At 34.0% G+C, this 15,954-nt stretch overlaps 2 protein-coding genes and 1 pseudogene across 3 annotated transcripts; 1 reads left to right on the top strand and 2 right to left on the bottom strand.

Annotated features, from left to right (window-relative positions):
• The first annotated feature begins 1,795 nt into the window (after positions 1 to 1,795).
• Positions 1,796 to 6,231, top strand: LOC111461248 (D-glycerate 3-kinase, chloroplastic-like). Of its 2 annotated transcripts, none has more exons than XM_023104772.1 (12): positions 1,796 to 2,203; positions 3,381 to 3,766; positions 4,147 to 4,226; positions 4,730 to 4,781; positions 4,863 to 4,904; positions 4,976 to 5,054; positions 5,138 to 5,169; positions 5,250 to 5,318; positions 5,406 to 5,480; positions 5,549 to 5,665; positions 5,751 to 5,801; positions 5,883 to 6,231. In XM_023104772.1, exons 1-12 carry the CDS (start codon positions 2,002 to 2,004, stop codon positions 6,024 to 6,026), a joined length of 1,329 nt encoding a protein of 442 aa, XP_022960540.1. In that variant the 5' UTR covers positions 1,796 to 2,001; the 3' UTR covers positions 6,027 to 6,231. The 2 variants fall into 2 exon arrangements, with proteins under 2 accessions (XP_022960540.1, XP_022960539.1); XM_023104771.1 differs by having other exon boundaries at positions 5,132 to 5,169.
• Positions 6,232 to 7,148: 917 nt separating this feature from the next.
• LOC111461164 lies at positions 7,149 to 9,081 on the bottom strand (annotated as a pseudogene).
• Positions 9,082 to 13,265: 4,184 nt separating this feature from the next.
• LOC111461080 (palmitoyl-acyl carrier protein thioesterase, chloroplastic-like) lies at positions 13,266 to 14,928 on the bottom strand. The gene is made up of 7 exons (XM_023104542.1): positions 14,769 to 14,928; positions 14,516 to 14,694; positions 14,289 to 14,437; positions 14,097 to 14,210; positions 13,849 to 14,020; positions 13,699 to 13,767; positions 13,266 to 13,512 (listed from the first exon to the last, which is right to left on the bottom strand). Exons 1-7 carry the CDS (start codon positions 14,899 to 14,901, stop codon positions 13,279 to 13,281), a joined length of 1,050 nt encoding a protein of 349 aa, XP_022960310.1. The 5' UTR covers positions 14,902 to 14,928; the 3' UTR covers positions 13,266 to 13,278.
• Positions 14,929 to 15,954: the final 1,026 nt, after the last annotated feature.

The raw sequence follows: 15,954 nt of genomic DNA, 5'->3' as shown, positions 1-15,954 counted from the left end.
ATACCCATTTCAGCTAACTTCCCATCGTTTGTCTTGGACTAAATGTGATCTATTCCCATGATACTCATTTTTTCAAAAGCTAGGTAACCCTACTTGTATTGGGCCTAGTGTAGTTTGCCCTATCACATTCCAAGTTAATGAAGGGTATATAAATAAATTAAGAAATATGAATAAAAAGTGATATTGAGGATGAGATAATTAAGAAAAACTTAAAAAAATCAATTACTCAACCAGAGAAACTTTAAAATTAAATAATTTTACGGACGATTTTTCAGAAATTTTTTAGAAGTTTGAGCAAGGAGGAACGGATGTTATTTATATTTATATTTATATTTGTATATAAAATTTATAAGAATTGCATATTTAGTAATTAAAAGGTCCCAAAAAGGGACCATAAATAAATGCATTGGATATGGAAGGCTCTCATATCCACATATCACCCAAAATAAATTATGTACTCAACTTCCCTTCCTTTTACATCTCTACAAATATATATATAAACAACATCCACCCTACATTTCTTATCATTGGCCGTGTTCTATATTAGTACGGCTAGATTCACTCCTTAACAAAAAGCTAAAATTCGTTAGCCCCACGTACAGTTTCACAGGAAAAATGAAAACAAGCTAGCTTAAACGTCTTTCTTTTTAATTGCATTTTGTGAGAAATCTCGAAACAAACTGAACTAAAGAACGTCCAAATTTCTATTATATAATTTTCACTGTTTTTTCGTACAAATATTATATAGGAATTTGAAATTAAATAAATAAAAATATAGTGAAGTGTTATAATTTTAACGATGTTTACTTTTAATATCGAATCAAATTTTTATAAATAGATTATGCAGATAGAAAACTTAGGAATAAGACAAAAATATCGATTTTAGGATAAGATTGAAGTAATGTAATTAAATCAACATATACATATGAATGAAGTTGCAAACTTAGTACTATTTGAATTTTGGAAACTTTAGCCAAGTTGATAAAATCAGATAAGGCCAAGGGAAATTAATCATCACTTATCTATTTTCAAAATCTCCATATTATCAAGCATATGATAAAATATATTTCAAGCCACTTATCCACCGCTTCTATTTTATCCAACTTAATTGAAAAAATAAATTATTTATTCCTATAAATACGATTAAAGTTATAAAAAATATTATTATTATTATTTTGTCAATTATCTGCCAAATTTAAAAATATATTTGTTTTTAATACATCGAGACTCAACTTAGATTTTTGTTTGGGTTATTTTGATAAAAATAAAAAATTTAGGTCCGTTCCATTCACATTATTGTAATTGGGTCAACCCGATCGACCAGAAAATAAAATTATAATCCAACCCCACTTTTAAGATTATTATGAATATTAAGAATATTTAAAGTTTATAATTGATATTAGTAATTTATTGTGACTTGTGAATGTTTGATATTTGAAGTTTACGGGACTTTAGTTATTGATGTAACATGTACTATAGATAAGTAGATTTTTTTAAATAATTAAAAAATAATAGACAACACAATCCAACTGGAAAATTGAGGGAACGAAACATTTCTTATAAAAGTGTAGAAACTTCTCCGTAATAGATACATTTTAAAATTGTAAAGCTGTGAAATCGATAATATATGTTAGCGGTGACTATGAACTATTACAAACGGTAAATTCTAGTCCAGTTACTCATATCGCGAACTCAAAATTTTGAATCAGTCTATAAAAAATTTCTAACCTAACTCGTATTTGACTTTTAGTCAGGAATATAGATACATATATATATATACAATTCATAAAGATTTGTAGAGGAGAACGAAAGAGAATTGTCATCTCAAATTCTCAATTCATATCCGCACAGCTCCAAGCGTGTGTGTCTCTCTCTTCCCTCTTTTCTCTCTCTTCCCCACCCTCCCACTATGGCTCGTAAAAGTCGGCCAGAAACCAAAACCAAGATGGCTTGGAAATGTTAATTGTCAAACAAGCGCTCACAGTGAGGCTGTAGATAAGTATGGCAGCTCAGCCGCTATCTCCGACTTCAACTTTTCCCTCTCTTTTCTGTACCAACACTAATGGCGTCGGTTTTTATAAATTCGGTGCTTTCCTTCATTCCCACCATGTCTCTGTTTCTTCTTCTTCTTCATTTTCCATGGCTAAACCCAACCAATCCATTTCCAGACTCTGTTATTCGCCGACTCATTTCGCGAAATCAGGTATTTTCGTCTTTCCAGATTGTTTTGATGGAACAGTATCTGTGTTTATCAGGTTTTATCTGTTGAGTTCTGCGATTTTCTCTGTTTGGCTATTGGAATGGTTTTTGATGATTGTGTGGGGTAATTGGTTGTCGAGTGTTCGGAAGGTTATGCAATGTTTGTCGATTTCATTTGCCTTTTTGTCTCCTATATTCAATGGAATTTTGGTAGTGTTTTGAGGTTTTGTGCTTTTGATTATGCGATATTCTCTGTTTGGCTTCTTGGAAAATTGTGGGGAATAGATTGTGGCCTTTCTAGATGTCAGAGCTATCATGGAGGGAAATTGAAAAGTGTTCTTCAGTTATGGAAATTTTGTTTCATGATGAGAAATTGCAAAGTGTTCTTCATTTGTCTTACTTTTTGCAATATCTTTTGTTGTTTCATGAAATGGATTCTGTTCATTCTTGGTGTTTGGAAATTTTTTAGTTATGTGAGGTCCTACCTCGGTTGGAGAGGGAAACGAAACATTCCTTGTAAGGGTGCGGAAACCTCTCCCTAGTAGACGCATTTTAAAACCATCCGATATGTAGCGAGCCAAAATGGACAATGTCTGATAGCGGTGGGTTTGAGATGTTAGAGCCCTTTTATCACTTTTACTTAAAAGGATATCAAAATGGTTGGGTTCATCAGAGCATGACGTAAATGCGCGGATTGTATAGATCCTTATGTTGCCAATTAAACAAGTGGGCTAGTCTAATTCAGTACATTGGGAGAGATTTGAGTGAAGTTATCAATTCAACCATTCTCACGGTTTCCTGACCTCTTTTCTACCTTCATCAAAGAAACACGACCATTTCCCTCGACACATAGAACATTCTATTCGTTCTTGAAACATCACTTTGCTCTTTTCAGGGGACATTTTCATATAGGATTTCTGATAAGTAAAAACATCCTATCTAGTTATTACTTTCTAGTGAAATCAGAGATAGCTTCAAAATTCTTGTATTTTCTAAATGAACTTTACCATATTTGTAGTTAAGCTTCTATATGTAGTTTCAGAAAGCTACAGTCCAATTGTTTTATGGTCAATACTGGTCTACTATAACTTGTTTAGTATGCAAATGTCTTCTTAATGTGTAGAGGGAAACTGCTTTAATCATTGATCTCTTCCTTTGTCTCCTTTGGAATTTTATTCTAGGCAATGGATGTTCATGGATTCAAGATAACTCCTTGTGTCACAGTGTTGCTGCATCGGTCGAGCGTTATCAAGGCTCCGTTTGTCATGCATTGCCCACAAAGCCAGCACAAGTTTCCATTTTGGAGGATCTTTTTGAATTCATTTGCTCAGGTCCATTGATAGAAAAGTTGGGCCTGACCCCCACAAATGTGGCTGACGCCATAGATAAATGGCTAGCTTATGGCTCTTATCTATGTCGATTGTTCAAGGTTAATGAAATGGAGCTCACAATTCCTCAGAAAGCAAGATTTTATCATTACTATATACCTGTGTTTTTTTGGTGTGAAGATCAAATATCTCAACATCATTCCTCGTTTAAAGAAGGAGAAGAAATTCCTCCCTTAGTGGTAAGCTATTGGACTTCTTGTAGCTTCTTTCTTTTCGTTTCAAACGTGTGCATACCATCAAGGAATCGAGATATTTTGCACAAGGCTTAGCCGGTGTGTCAATGGAGACGTTGGGTCCCAAAGGGGGTGGATTGTGAGATCCCACATTGGTTGGAAAGGAAACGGAGCATTCCTTATAAGGGTGTAGAAACCTCTCCCTAGCAGATGCGTTTTAAAAACCGTAAGGTTGATGGTGATATGTAACGAGCCGTGGCGATATATAACAAGCCAAAGCGGACAATATCTGCTAGCGTTGGACTTGGGCGGTTACACTGTTACTACTAGAGCTGAAAAATTGTGATTCCCCTGGCTACTTATCTTCAAATCACTTTGTTGTGCAGATAGGATTTAGTGCTCCACAAGGTTGTGGAAAGACGACACTTGTGTATGCTCTCAATTATCTCTTCGAAGTAACAGGCAGGTAGGCTGTGATGCTAGTAAATATACCATAATGCGAGCTGACTATCTGCTGAAGCAGTGATAAGAGTATAGAGAAAGGAAAATGTAAGATCTTACGTCGGTTGGAGAGGTTAACGAAGCATTCCTTATAAGGGTGTGAAAACCTCTATCTAACAGACGCATTTTAAAACTATAAGGTTGATGGCGATACGTAATGGGTCAAAACGGACAATATTTGCTAGCAGTGGACTTGAGCTGTTACAAATGATATCAGAGCCAGTCACTGGGCGGTGTGCCAGCGAGGACGTTGGGTCCCCAAAGGGGTGGATTGTAAAATTCCACATCGGTTGGAGAGGGGAATGAAACATTCCTTATAAGGGTGTGGAAACCTCTCTCTAGCAGACCCGTTTTAATACCTTGAGGCTGACGGCGATATGTAACGCGCCAAAAAGGACAATATCTACTAGCGGTGGACTTGAATTGTTACATAAAAACAATAAATTTCTGACTGAAGTTCTATCTCAGGAAGTCTGCCATGGTATCCATCGACGACTTCTATTTGACAGCCGAGGGGCAGGTTGGTTAGCTATCAATGGCGTTTTTTTAGCGTTTTCTTTCTATTTGCAGTACTATAAGTCATTTAAGTGTTACATGGTAGGCACAACTGAGGGAAAGCAACCCCGGGAATGCTCTTCTGGAGGTAACTATTTATGGTCTGTCCTTCTCTTAGTCCTCCATATCTTCTGTTAATTATGTTCTTTCCATTTTCAGTATCGAGGAAACGCTGGAAGTCACGATCTCGAACTGTCGGTCGAAACACTCACAGCTCTCTCCAAGTTGACCAAGGAAGGTCAGTTTGTTTCTCCTTCACTTCTTTTGCTGTTGTCCCTGGTTTCGAGTTTTTTACTCATCGAATTCTCTTTTAAGATGAAGGTTTAAAGATGAAGGTCCCCAGATATGATAAAGTAAGTTAAAAAAACCATGCTCATATCTAATTCCAGTCATTTGTGATTCTCAAACTTCCCATTTCCTGTGTTTTATTCAGTCTGCATATAGTGGAAGAGGTGACAGAGCTGATCCTTCTACTTGGCCAGAGGTTGAAGGACCACTGACAGTAAGAAATTTTAACACAACAAAAAAGGAACATAAAACTTATGGCACCTAGCTACTACATAAAAACCTTTCGTTTCGTTACCTTTAGGTTGTCCTGTTTGAAGGTTGGATGCTCGGCTTCAAACCGCTCCCGACCGAAGCTGTCACAGCAGTTGATCCACAGGTTATAGCTTTTTGAACTCTTCCAACATTGTATCGAGGTAAACCAAATCTGAAATTTGAATTTTATAGCTGGAGATAGTGAACAACAATATGAAAGCGTACTACGACGCTTGGGATAAGTACATAGGGGCATGGATCGTGATCAAGATAAACGACCCGAGTTGCGTTTACTATTGGCGTTTGCAAGTAAGGCTTTATACACATTAGCATACAACAATCACCACCTGGGTTTCAGAAGCCTTAAGAACTGCATGTTGTTATGAATTTACAGGCAGAGATTGCAATGAGAGAGGCAGGAAAACCCGGGATGAGCGACGAGGAGGTAAGCCGAAAACGAAACAGAGTTAAAGAGTTCGAAAGTTGGGGATAGTAAGATGATGAGTTGTGGTGGTGGTGTTTGCAGGTTAGAGACTTTGTGTCACGTTATCTGCCGGCTTATAAAGCTTATCTTCCCACATTGTACAAAGAAGGACCAAGTGGGTCAGATCCAAAGCGCTTGCTTGTGGTTGAAATTGATGAACAAAGGAACCCAATTCTTGGATATTAGCTTAAAGCTGCTACCACTGCTTTTGTGAGCTTCCCCACATGTTCTGTTCTGTTCTGGTCTTTAACCACCACCTTTTTACACCCTTTGTGCGCCCTGGGACCTCTCTTTCTTATTCATTCATTTCTGTGTCTATCTGTTTATGCTGTATGTAATGTAATATAATATATAATATAATATAATATAATCAAATGTGGATTTCACTATAGTTTTTTCAAGTCCTACATGAGGTGCTATGTTGCAGCTTTTACTTCCTTTTTTTTGGGGGAAAAATATGATTTTCCCACCTCACTTTTTATATATTTTATGAAAAAAAAAAAGCTTACTCGGGAACCTCAACCCCCTTTTGAGAATTCTTGCAAAAATTAATGAAAAATTTTACTACGATGAATGCATAAATAAGAGAAGATGAGGACAAAGAAAATTTTTCTATCCTTGTTCTCACTTTGTGGACGAGGACAGAGAAGATTTTTCGATCTTCATCGACATCTCTAATCATAACTCTAATATGAGAATATGAGAAATTATTAAGTTGGCTAGTATAGTGTGATTGACAATTTTGTATGGTTAATTGTTGCACAGATAACCTAATTACGTTTGATAATTTTATATTAATATCATGTTTATCTAATAACCTTGTTTACTGTTCGCTAATAACTAGGTGATGGAGAAAGAATATGTTTTACCTCGTGAAATCAGGAAACAGAATCGAGGAAAAAGAAAAGGTCCAGGATTGAATATACTCGACTGTAAAGGTTCAGGTGCAGTATGCCTTTCGTGTAGTTTGCTAAATTTATCATAGTTTTGTCTCTTATTATTGTTTTTAAGAATACTAAAATAATAATATGCACAATACAACAACGCAACTGCATTGAATAATTATTTTGAAAGCAAAATTATTGTTTCTATTTAACCAAAGTTTACCGACTTATTATAAACGAAAACTTTGAAGTAATGTTTAGTTTAAGGTTTTTACTTAATTTTCCCCTTAAATTTGATTAAATTTTTTTCTACACTTTTTTAAAAAAAAAAACATTGAAACAATAAAATAGAAACAAACAAAATAAATCATTTCCTTAATATAACTAAACAAACGTGAATAATTAAAACAAAAAATACCCAAACAAACTTCATATAAACGATAAAACTGAACGATTAATATTAATTATGGGAATTACTGTTACGACTATTTTGAAGCTAAATAAAGTCATAAAAATGAAGGAAAATATATTTCTTAAGCTCATAGATCCTTAAATTGCAGGCCGAACCCTTTGGCCTCCGATCTCTTCATGATCCTCAGTCTCTTGCACGATTTGGCAAACATCCTGGAAAAATATTATCATAATTAAATGTAAATTTGGATTACTTCGATTTTAAATTATAGGCATGGGATATGTCGGGAGGGGGCAAGGGGAATTGAATTCAGGGACAACTTTTAATCTGGCTGACACTATTATTAAGGTCTGCTTCCTGTCGGCATCATGTCGTGTTAGTTAATGAATGGGCAGGGTATATCAAAAGACCATTTTGCCCTCTCTGTCACTTTCTTCCTAATTAAATGTCTAATTAAAACTTAATTCTTAATCGCAATTTGTGTCAATCATGTCAAATTGACTTTGACTTTGACTTGAGGCTTCAATTTTAAGCACCGTTAATAACGGTAATACCAAAAAAATAAATATATATATATCTATATTAGATTTTTTTGGATTTGAACTGGATTGAATTTTTGAAAAACTGAAAAATTCGAGCACTTTTAGGGGTTGACATTTTTTTTGTCGGTTCAACCTGACCAACCCAAAAATAAGGTTACAACCTAACCTAACCATACCGTACTTCTAAAATTTTTACGAAGAGTGAGAATATTTAACGTCTGTAACTGATATTAATGATATGTTATAATATGTGAATTTTTAATTTTTAAATTTTACTTGATTTTAGTTAATAACAAATATTATAGATAAGTATTTTTTTTTAAAAACCCCTTGACTAGAAAACAGAGAGTTGAGTTGGATTTAGGGTTATAGAGTCTATTCGGGTTGCTTGGGCCATCAACCCAATCAACCCAAAATTTTTTGTTGGTCTAAACGGGATCAACTCTTAAAAAATGAAATAATATGAATTAAAATTGTTAGTGAAATTTTGAGTTACGTAAAAAGAAAAATTAGCGACCGTAAATCTAATTGTAGATCTAAAGATTGAAGTCCAAATTTCAATAATGTATATTTGTACTAAAAAAATGTAGACTTACTCCCAGGGGACGTCTCCCACAAGCATCCAATCTCCGTCTTTGTCTTCATAAATCGGAACATAATCGGAACCTTTTCCATGCTTTGATGTCTTTCCTGTCATTTTACAAACATACCACTACATTATCACAATATTTATATATATTACTATAGAAACCGTAAAAACAAGAGAGAAAATAAAAGAAATACGAGAAAGAGGACTAAATTTACCCGTTCCAAAGCAAGCAAAGAGCTTTTCAAGAGCGAGAGCAAGACCGGAATATCCATTATGAGAACCCAAGTCAAGTTTACGAAGAAATGGAGCTCCATCCATACTAATCTTCACGTATATTTTTGAGTTCTTATTCTCATGCAACGACTCTTTCTCTTCAAAACTATTCTTTCTTCGATACGAACACACTGGTGGCCACCCTACAACTTGTCCCTTACTCATGTTATTCTTCTGCTCAATCTCGTCTCTAGTCGGTTCATCTTTGCCTACAATGGCAACGTAGGCTCGTTTCTTCTCGTTTTTTTCGCCATTGCCAGGGAGACCGAGACGAAGCTCGGTGATCTCGAGTCCAAGGGGTTGTTTTTCCATGGATGAAAGATGGGTTGTTAGGGATGGGGAAAAGGAAAGTGGGATATATAGAAGAAGGAAAGAGATGGGGGGAAATGGAGGAGGGAGTGGGGAACCATGACAGGTCAACTAAGGGCTTTGTGGTCTCTGAGATGAGTAGCCAATGTGGGGTCTTGGTGTCCCCTAACACACTTTTAAGGACCGGCAACAAACAACAACTTATTAGGGTTTTATTACTTTTTCTTTTCATTCAAATTTATTCTAATATATTTCTTTTTTCATTAGCTTAGCTACCGGGAGAATCGAGTCATTTAGTCAGCTCATGTAAGACGTCCACAATTGACTTCTTCTTTTGTGGACTGGGTTCATTAAATATGATGGGTTTACCCACCTGCCTCCAAAACCTAAGCTTCTAGGCTATGACCCAACAGAGTTGAGGACGGTAAGAAAAAACGTCGATGGGAATTCGAGATAACCCCAACCTCCACCTCTGCTCTATCGACGAAATCATTCTGATTATGTTGAACTTTCCCTTTTGGGCTTCTCCTCAAGGCTTTAAAACGCGTCTACTAGGGAAAAGTTTCCCTACCCTTATAAATGATGTTTTGTTCTCCTTCCTAACCAATGTGGGACATCACAAGTGGCTATTGTAAAAGCTTCAAACTTGAATATAAAATTTAAGTCAATTGGTTGTTCAAATTACGATAGAAAACTTGAACTCGAGAAGAAGGCAACGGCTATCTTTCGTATCATCCCTACCAAGATTTATACACCCGTTACAACATAGAACAAACGGATCACTTCCCGACAGATAATAACCTTGATGAATTTGTTAGTACGTGTAATATATATGATAGCTCATCATTTTAAGCACACATAATGACATTCTTCAATATGATTTATTATTATTATTATTTATTAAAAGTGACAACTAATTTAATATGTACCAAAGACATTATAATATACATAGCTTAATGGGTACAATCATGTCACATGTTAAATAATGAAATTACTTTTTTTTTTATTATTATTTTGTAAAATGTGTTCAATTCAGATTGAAACATAGGAATATCCGACCTTAAAAAAAACATATTATTGAGTTTTGTATTTTAATTATCATGAATTTGAATTTTAGTCAATAAATAGTTTCTATTAATATTTTTATCATTTATTAATCATAAAATTAAAAAATAAAACTAAAATTGGATTTGTTACTCTGTAATTTATATTTATCCTTAATTCTTAGCTTAAAATTAATTATTCTAAATGAATGATATTTCATAATATTTAACAATTTATTTTATATATAATTTTAAAAATCCTCCATAATTGATAATTAGCATATAAAATAGGGTTTTGTCATGAGAAAAAGAAGGTACTCATTTCATTTACAAAAGGGCACATAATTTCAAACAAAATCATCTAATCTTGCTTTCTTTTTTTTTTTTTTTCCTTAACTTTTAATAATTAAATTGTAATGAAATTTTATAAATTCGGAGAAAAAAATTGAAGGGGTCATTGTTCGAACCGATCGTTATAAACGAAAGGGATCACTTTTCAAACTTACATAGTAAAGATGTTTGTCTATTTACTCGTGAGGTCCTACTCGAAACGAAGACAAGAAATTCTTAAGAAAAAAAAAACGAGATCGAGAACTTAGATTATGTTGTCCAGAACATTTTTGTAGGAAAGTAATGTAGAAATAAATAAATTTAAAAAAAAAACAAAAAAGTGAAATATTTGATTATATTTTGGATTAATCATCATAGAAAAAAGAGAATCGTTTCAAGAGATTTGGGTGTGCGAAAATAATAATGAATCCCAATGTTTTAATTTCTGACACTAATTATGTCTCCAATCAAATTAACGAAAAAAAAAACCTTAAAATTATCATATATTAAATAATCGATAGAAAAATGTTAAAATGTACCAAATAATAATAATAATATATGATAAATAAATAAATAAATAAATAAATTTAACGAAGGTTTATTACCATCTGATCGAACATATAATATGTTGATTAATTAATTATATATAAATTTATTCATAATTCATATATTATTGCTTCCTTTTATCCTGATATTTTTAATTTTTTAATTTTATTATAAAGTTTAAAACTTTATTATATATTGAAATGTAATTTACAAAAAGTCAATAAAGCATGTTATTTGTAGGGATGAACACCAACATATAGTCAAAATTAACACATATTTGATAGAATTAAGAGGCTCCTCAAGAACAAATATTAATTAGGTAAAAGACGTTAAAGGTACATAAACTCGTGAACAGTGATTTCGAGTACATAATAACCTGAATCGTTGAAACATTAAGAATCGGGTTATTGTGTACCAAATCGAAACAATCTTGGATGAAATTATGGTGGAATTTATACGTGTCTTACGATGAGATTGAAATCGTAAAGAGAGATGTTTGGTAGCGACCGAGCATATGTTTGGTTAGGGTTAGACAAGAGAAGAAGAGTGAAGAAAGAAGAAGGGGAAAGGCACACGTGATAGAGTTTGTGTCCAACATATCATAAGGTCACCAATGTCTAAATTGGTTCTTCACGCCAACCCATTTAGACAATTAGACCAAATCATTTAGATTTTGCCTCTCAACCAAATCAATAATGGACCTACCATCCATTTTCATATCTCCACATATCTCCACATTGGTTCGGGGGAGATCGAAACACTCTTTACAAGGATGTGGAAACCTTTCCCTAGTAAGCGCGTTTTAAAGTCTTGAGGGGAATCCTGAAAGAGAAAGCCCAAAGAGGACAATATTTGCTGGTGGTGGATTTGGGTCATTATAAATGGTATCAGAGCCAGACATCGGGCGATGTGCCAGCAAGAAGGTTATTCCCCGAAGGGGGTAGACACGAGGTGGTACGCCAATAAGAACGTTGGGCCAGAAGGGGGTGGATTTGATGGGGTCCCACATTGATTGGAGAAAGGAACGAGTGCTAGTGAGGATGTTGGACCCTGAAGGAGAGTAGATTGTGATATCCCACATTGGTTGGGGAGGACAACGAAACTCTCTTGAAAACCTTTCCCTAACAGATGGCTTTTAAAGCGAGGGGAATTGATGGAGCGACCCAGAATTTAAAAAATTAAAATTAAAATTAATTGTTTAAGGTACAAAACATGGAACGTTTAAATTTTGATCTAGAGAAATTTCAAAAATATCGTATCGTGCCCAACAAATTATTAATATCTTCGTTTCAAGAATTAAACACGTGAAAAAAGTTAAATAAATAATAATAAAAATAAATGATAGTTGAAATTAAATATTTGTAACATCACATTTATTTTGAAAAATGAGATGATGGTTGAATTCATAGAATTGGCTAAAAGGCCAAAAAACACAACACATGCAAGTGTCACATATGCCTCTTTATATACTACATGCTATTACCTCTAATACAAACACGTGTCACCTCCTCCCCCTCTTTGCATTTAATTTCCATTTTTTATTTAAAAAAATTAATTTTAAAAAATAACTTAATCGTCCGAGTACAAATTTGAATCTCTAATCTTTTGATCGAGAGTATAATGGCTCGACGGGTTATTTATCGAATGCACGTTGGATCGAGAAGGTTAAATTGGGTAATAAAATTTAGAAAATAGGGCAAATATGGAAATAGTGGCATTAAGTTGTAACAAGGAAAGGGTCCACATATTCCTCCCTTGTTTGGTAAGCGAATGGCCCATCTGCTTCCATGCGGTTGGAAACTATGGGCCAGGCTTTGTTTTTGGGCCGATTTGTAATCTCCTAAAATCCGGACCATGGCCCACATATTCCTCCCTTGTTTGGTAAGCGAATGGCCCATGTGCTTCCATACAGTTGGAAACTATGGGCCAGGCTTTGTTTTTGGGCCGATTTGTAATCTCCTAAAATCCGGACCATGGCCCACATATTCCTCCCTTGTTTGGTAAGCGAATGGCCCATGTGCTTCCATGCGGTTGGAAACTATGGGCCAGGCTTTGTTTTTGGGCCGATTTGTAACCTCCTAAAATCCGGACCATGGCCCACATATTCCTCCCTTGTTTGGTAAGCGAATGGCCCATGTGTTTCCATGCGGGTTGGAAACTATGGGCCAGGCTTTGTTTTTGGGCCGATTTGTAATCTTCTAAAATCCGGGCCATGGCCCAAATAGTCCAACGGATGGAGACGGCAGTGCAACGACATGTTTTCATTCGAAATTAAACCATTTCAAATAATAATATTGGTCATGTTTCATAATAAATAAATAAATAAATAAAAATAATAATGGACATGTTCTACAATTAAAATAAAATTAATAATTTTTTAAAACTAAATATAGTTAGGTTTTTATTGTAAAAATGCAAATAAAAACATTTTTAACTTAGAAAACATAATAATTTTATAAAGCCCTAAATAAATTATTATAAGTACTCAAAAAATACAAATAATACGTTAATTAATTGAATTTTGGTGTCCAAACGGTTTTTGCTCGAACAAGTTCAATCCCATCAGAGAGAATTGAGTGGTGGAGTTTGATGTCTTTATCTTTGATGAGAGGAGTACCATTCACAACGTCGTTTTCTAAGGGCACAGAAAGCGACTGCAATTGTTGGTCCACACTACATTCTTTTAAGTACTTGATTGTTATACCCGAGAGCTGGTATTTCTCCAACACCGATCGAGGAGTACCCTAAAACCAAAATATTGACATTTTTTTTCTCATTCTCGTTAGAAAATTGTTTTCGTAGTGTTTTTCATAGTCGCACAGTTAGTTCTATGTTTTTTTCAAACATTTTAATTGAATTTGAAAAACAAATTAAAGATTTAAATAAGTAAAAGAAATTATTTATAACAAGAAAAAGGTAGGTAAACATACCTCGAGAATGAAGTTGATATAACTGGCATTGTTAATGTGCTGATTCATATCCAAATCGCTCAGTCTCGTCTACCAATATTTGAAGAGTCACGAGTAAAATTAAGTTAAATAAAAAAAAATAAAAAAAGAGTTATTAAAATTATAACTTACAACTAAAGATGCATGGGTGCAATAATGTTGATGAAAATGTAGTTTTTGTGAGACGATGTTATCTTCCTCAAGGATTGGATGGCTGTCTAAGAAGAATGGATTCATTTCCTCCTTTAATTCTTCACAAAATTTGGATAATTTTCTTGTTCTTCTGTTCATCAAAACATAGAAACTGCAACGCAAACGAAATATCAAAACATAGAGTTGTTTCAATTTCAACGGCGTTTGTATCGGGATCAAGAACAAACCAAATTGCACGGATCAAAACTTTTCCACTTTTCTTGTCACGAGCGATCCAGTTTCGACGATAGCTATTCTTCCCATGTTTACATATCCACGTACGAAGTTCAACGACGTCGTTCCTTCAAATTCGTGTTTTAAAACCACGTTACTCGAACATCTTAGCAACACGGGAATGTAAAAAAATATGTTATATTTACCAAGAAGGAAATTGGTCGACCACCACTTGCAATTTATGCACGACCCATATGAGGTCCCTTTTAGTCATTTCATGTGTTGTGCCAAATCCTGTCTTGCCCAATCCCCTTTCGACCAATCCACAACTTATGAAGTGATTTAGTTTCGACTCCTAATCAAAACCCGCGTATCAAAAGAGATTCACATTTCATTTATAGACATGTTTTTTTTTAACAAATAAACTTAGAACCTGTAACTGGTTGATGACGAAAAACATTGTCATCTTATTATCAGGTCCCGACTCGTATGATCTCACCAAAAAATGACATTGGTAAACCAAACCATCGTTCAAAAACTCTTCCACCATTAAATTCTCACGAGTTATCTCGGGTTTTCTCGACATGTAATCATCCATACTCTCGAACCCACCTACCAAAAAAGGAGAGTGACCCACAAAAGAAGGGTTGGAAAAGGCAAGATCTTTAATATCATCATCAACTTACCTGCAGTGGGTTGAGAAATGTGAGAAGATTTGAGGGTAAGAGAGGCACTTTTGGGTCGGCCTTTGAGGTGCAAACTGGGTGTGGTGGCATGTCCAAATGTTGGTTCCCTCATTGAAATTGATACTAATTCCATACCAAAATGGGAGCCATTTGATGAAGATATGAGTGCCATGATATCAAACTTACCATAAGATTTGATGGAGTTGGACCTTAGATGACACAAGAGAACCATTTATAGGATTTTTTTTTTTTGAATTTCAGTTTTTTTTTTAATATTACATTAAAGCTGTTTCATTAATGTTGTTTTTCATTAATTTTAAACTGATGTTGGAAGACGTTCTAGTTTTTATAATCAATTCATAATTTTTTTACCTTCTTTTAAATTCTATTTTTTTTAATATTTAGTTCCGAGGGATTTTGTATATTAATGTTACTTTTAACACTAACTATTAATGAAACTTTTAAATTTTTAAGAAACGTTTTTTAAGTTCAAAGTTATTACTAACGGTTTTCATTGTTTCTTAATAGATTTCGTGGTGATCTAAGTCGAAAAAAAGTTTGAATCATTACATATATATACTTTTTATATAAAACAACAATGCCAACCCATGTTTAAAAGGCAATCACAATCTCATTGGAGGAAACTATATCCATTGTCAATATCAACATCTTTTCGATGTCCTCGTAGTTTCCCCTCTAAGACGTTCTATTATAGAGAAATTTATGATCCACTTAATGCAAATTTCTAAGTCCAGTCAATAAATAATGAATCCAACTCAGCCCAACCATAAATTTTTTGAGTTGAGTTGATTAAGTTATTTGAAACATTTATTCAAAAACTTTATTTAACAAAAGTAAATGTTAGTTTGTATAACACCCATTTATTTATTTTCAAATATTTAATAAGATGTATGAACTCAAAATTTTTTATTTATTTGGATCCAACCATCACTCGTTAATATGATATTATTGATAAGATTGACTTCCAAGTATTAGCCTCGAGCGAAATTCTATACTTGAATCGAAAAAATCATAGCTACAATATCCTTGGGAGTTGCAGTTAGAGAAGAAAGAACAGATTTTGAGTTCCAGTAAAGTAATGGTCCTCCACAAACCTCATGAATCCTTTCTTCACAATTCTAATGGATAATACATCAAATAATGATGATTTTAGTATGCAAATTGT

Source organism: Cucurbita moschata, unplaced genomic scaffold, assembly GCF_002738365.1.
Source record: "Cucurbita moschata cultivar Rifu unplaced genomic scaffold, Cmos_1.0 Cmo_Scf00024, whole genome shotgun sequence".
Taxonomy (NCBI): domain Eukaryota; kingdom Viridiplantae; phylum Streptophyta; class Magnoliopsida; order Cucurbitales; family Cucurbitaceae; genus Cucurbita; species Cucurbita moschata.
This window is presented reverse-complemented; position numbering and strand designations above follow the sequence as displayed.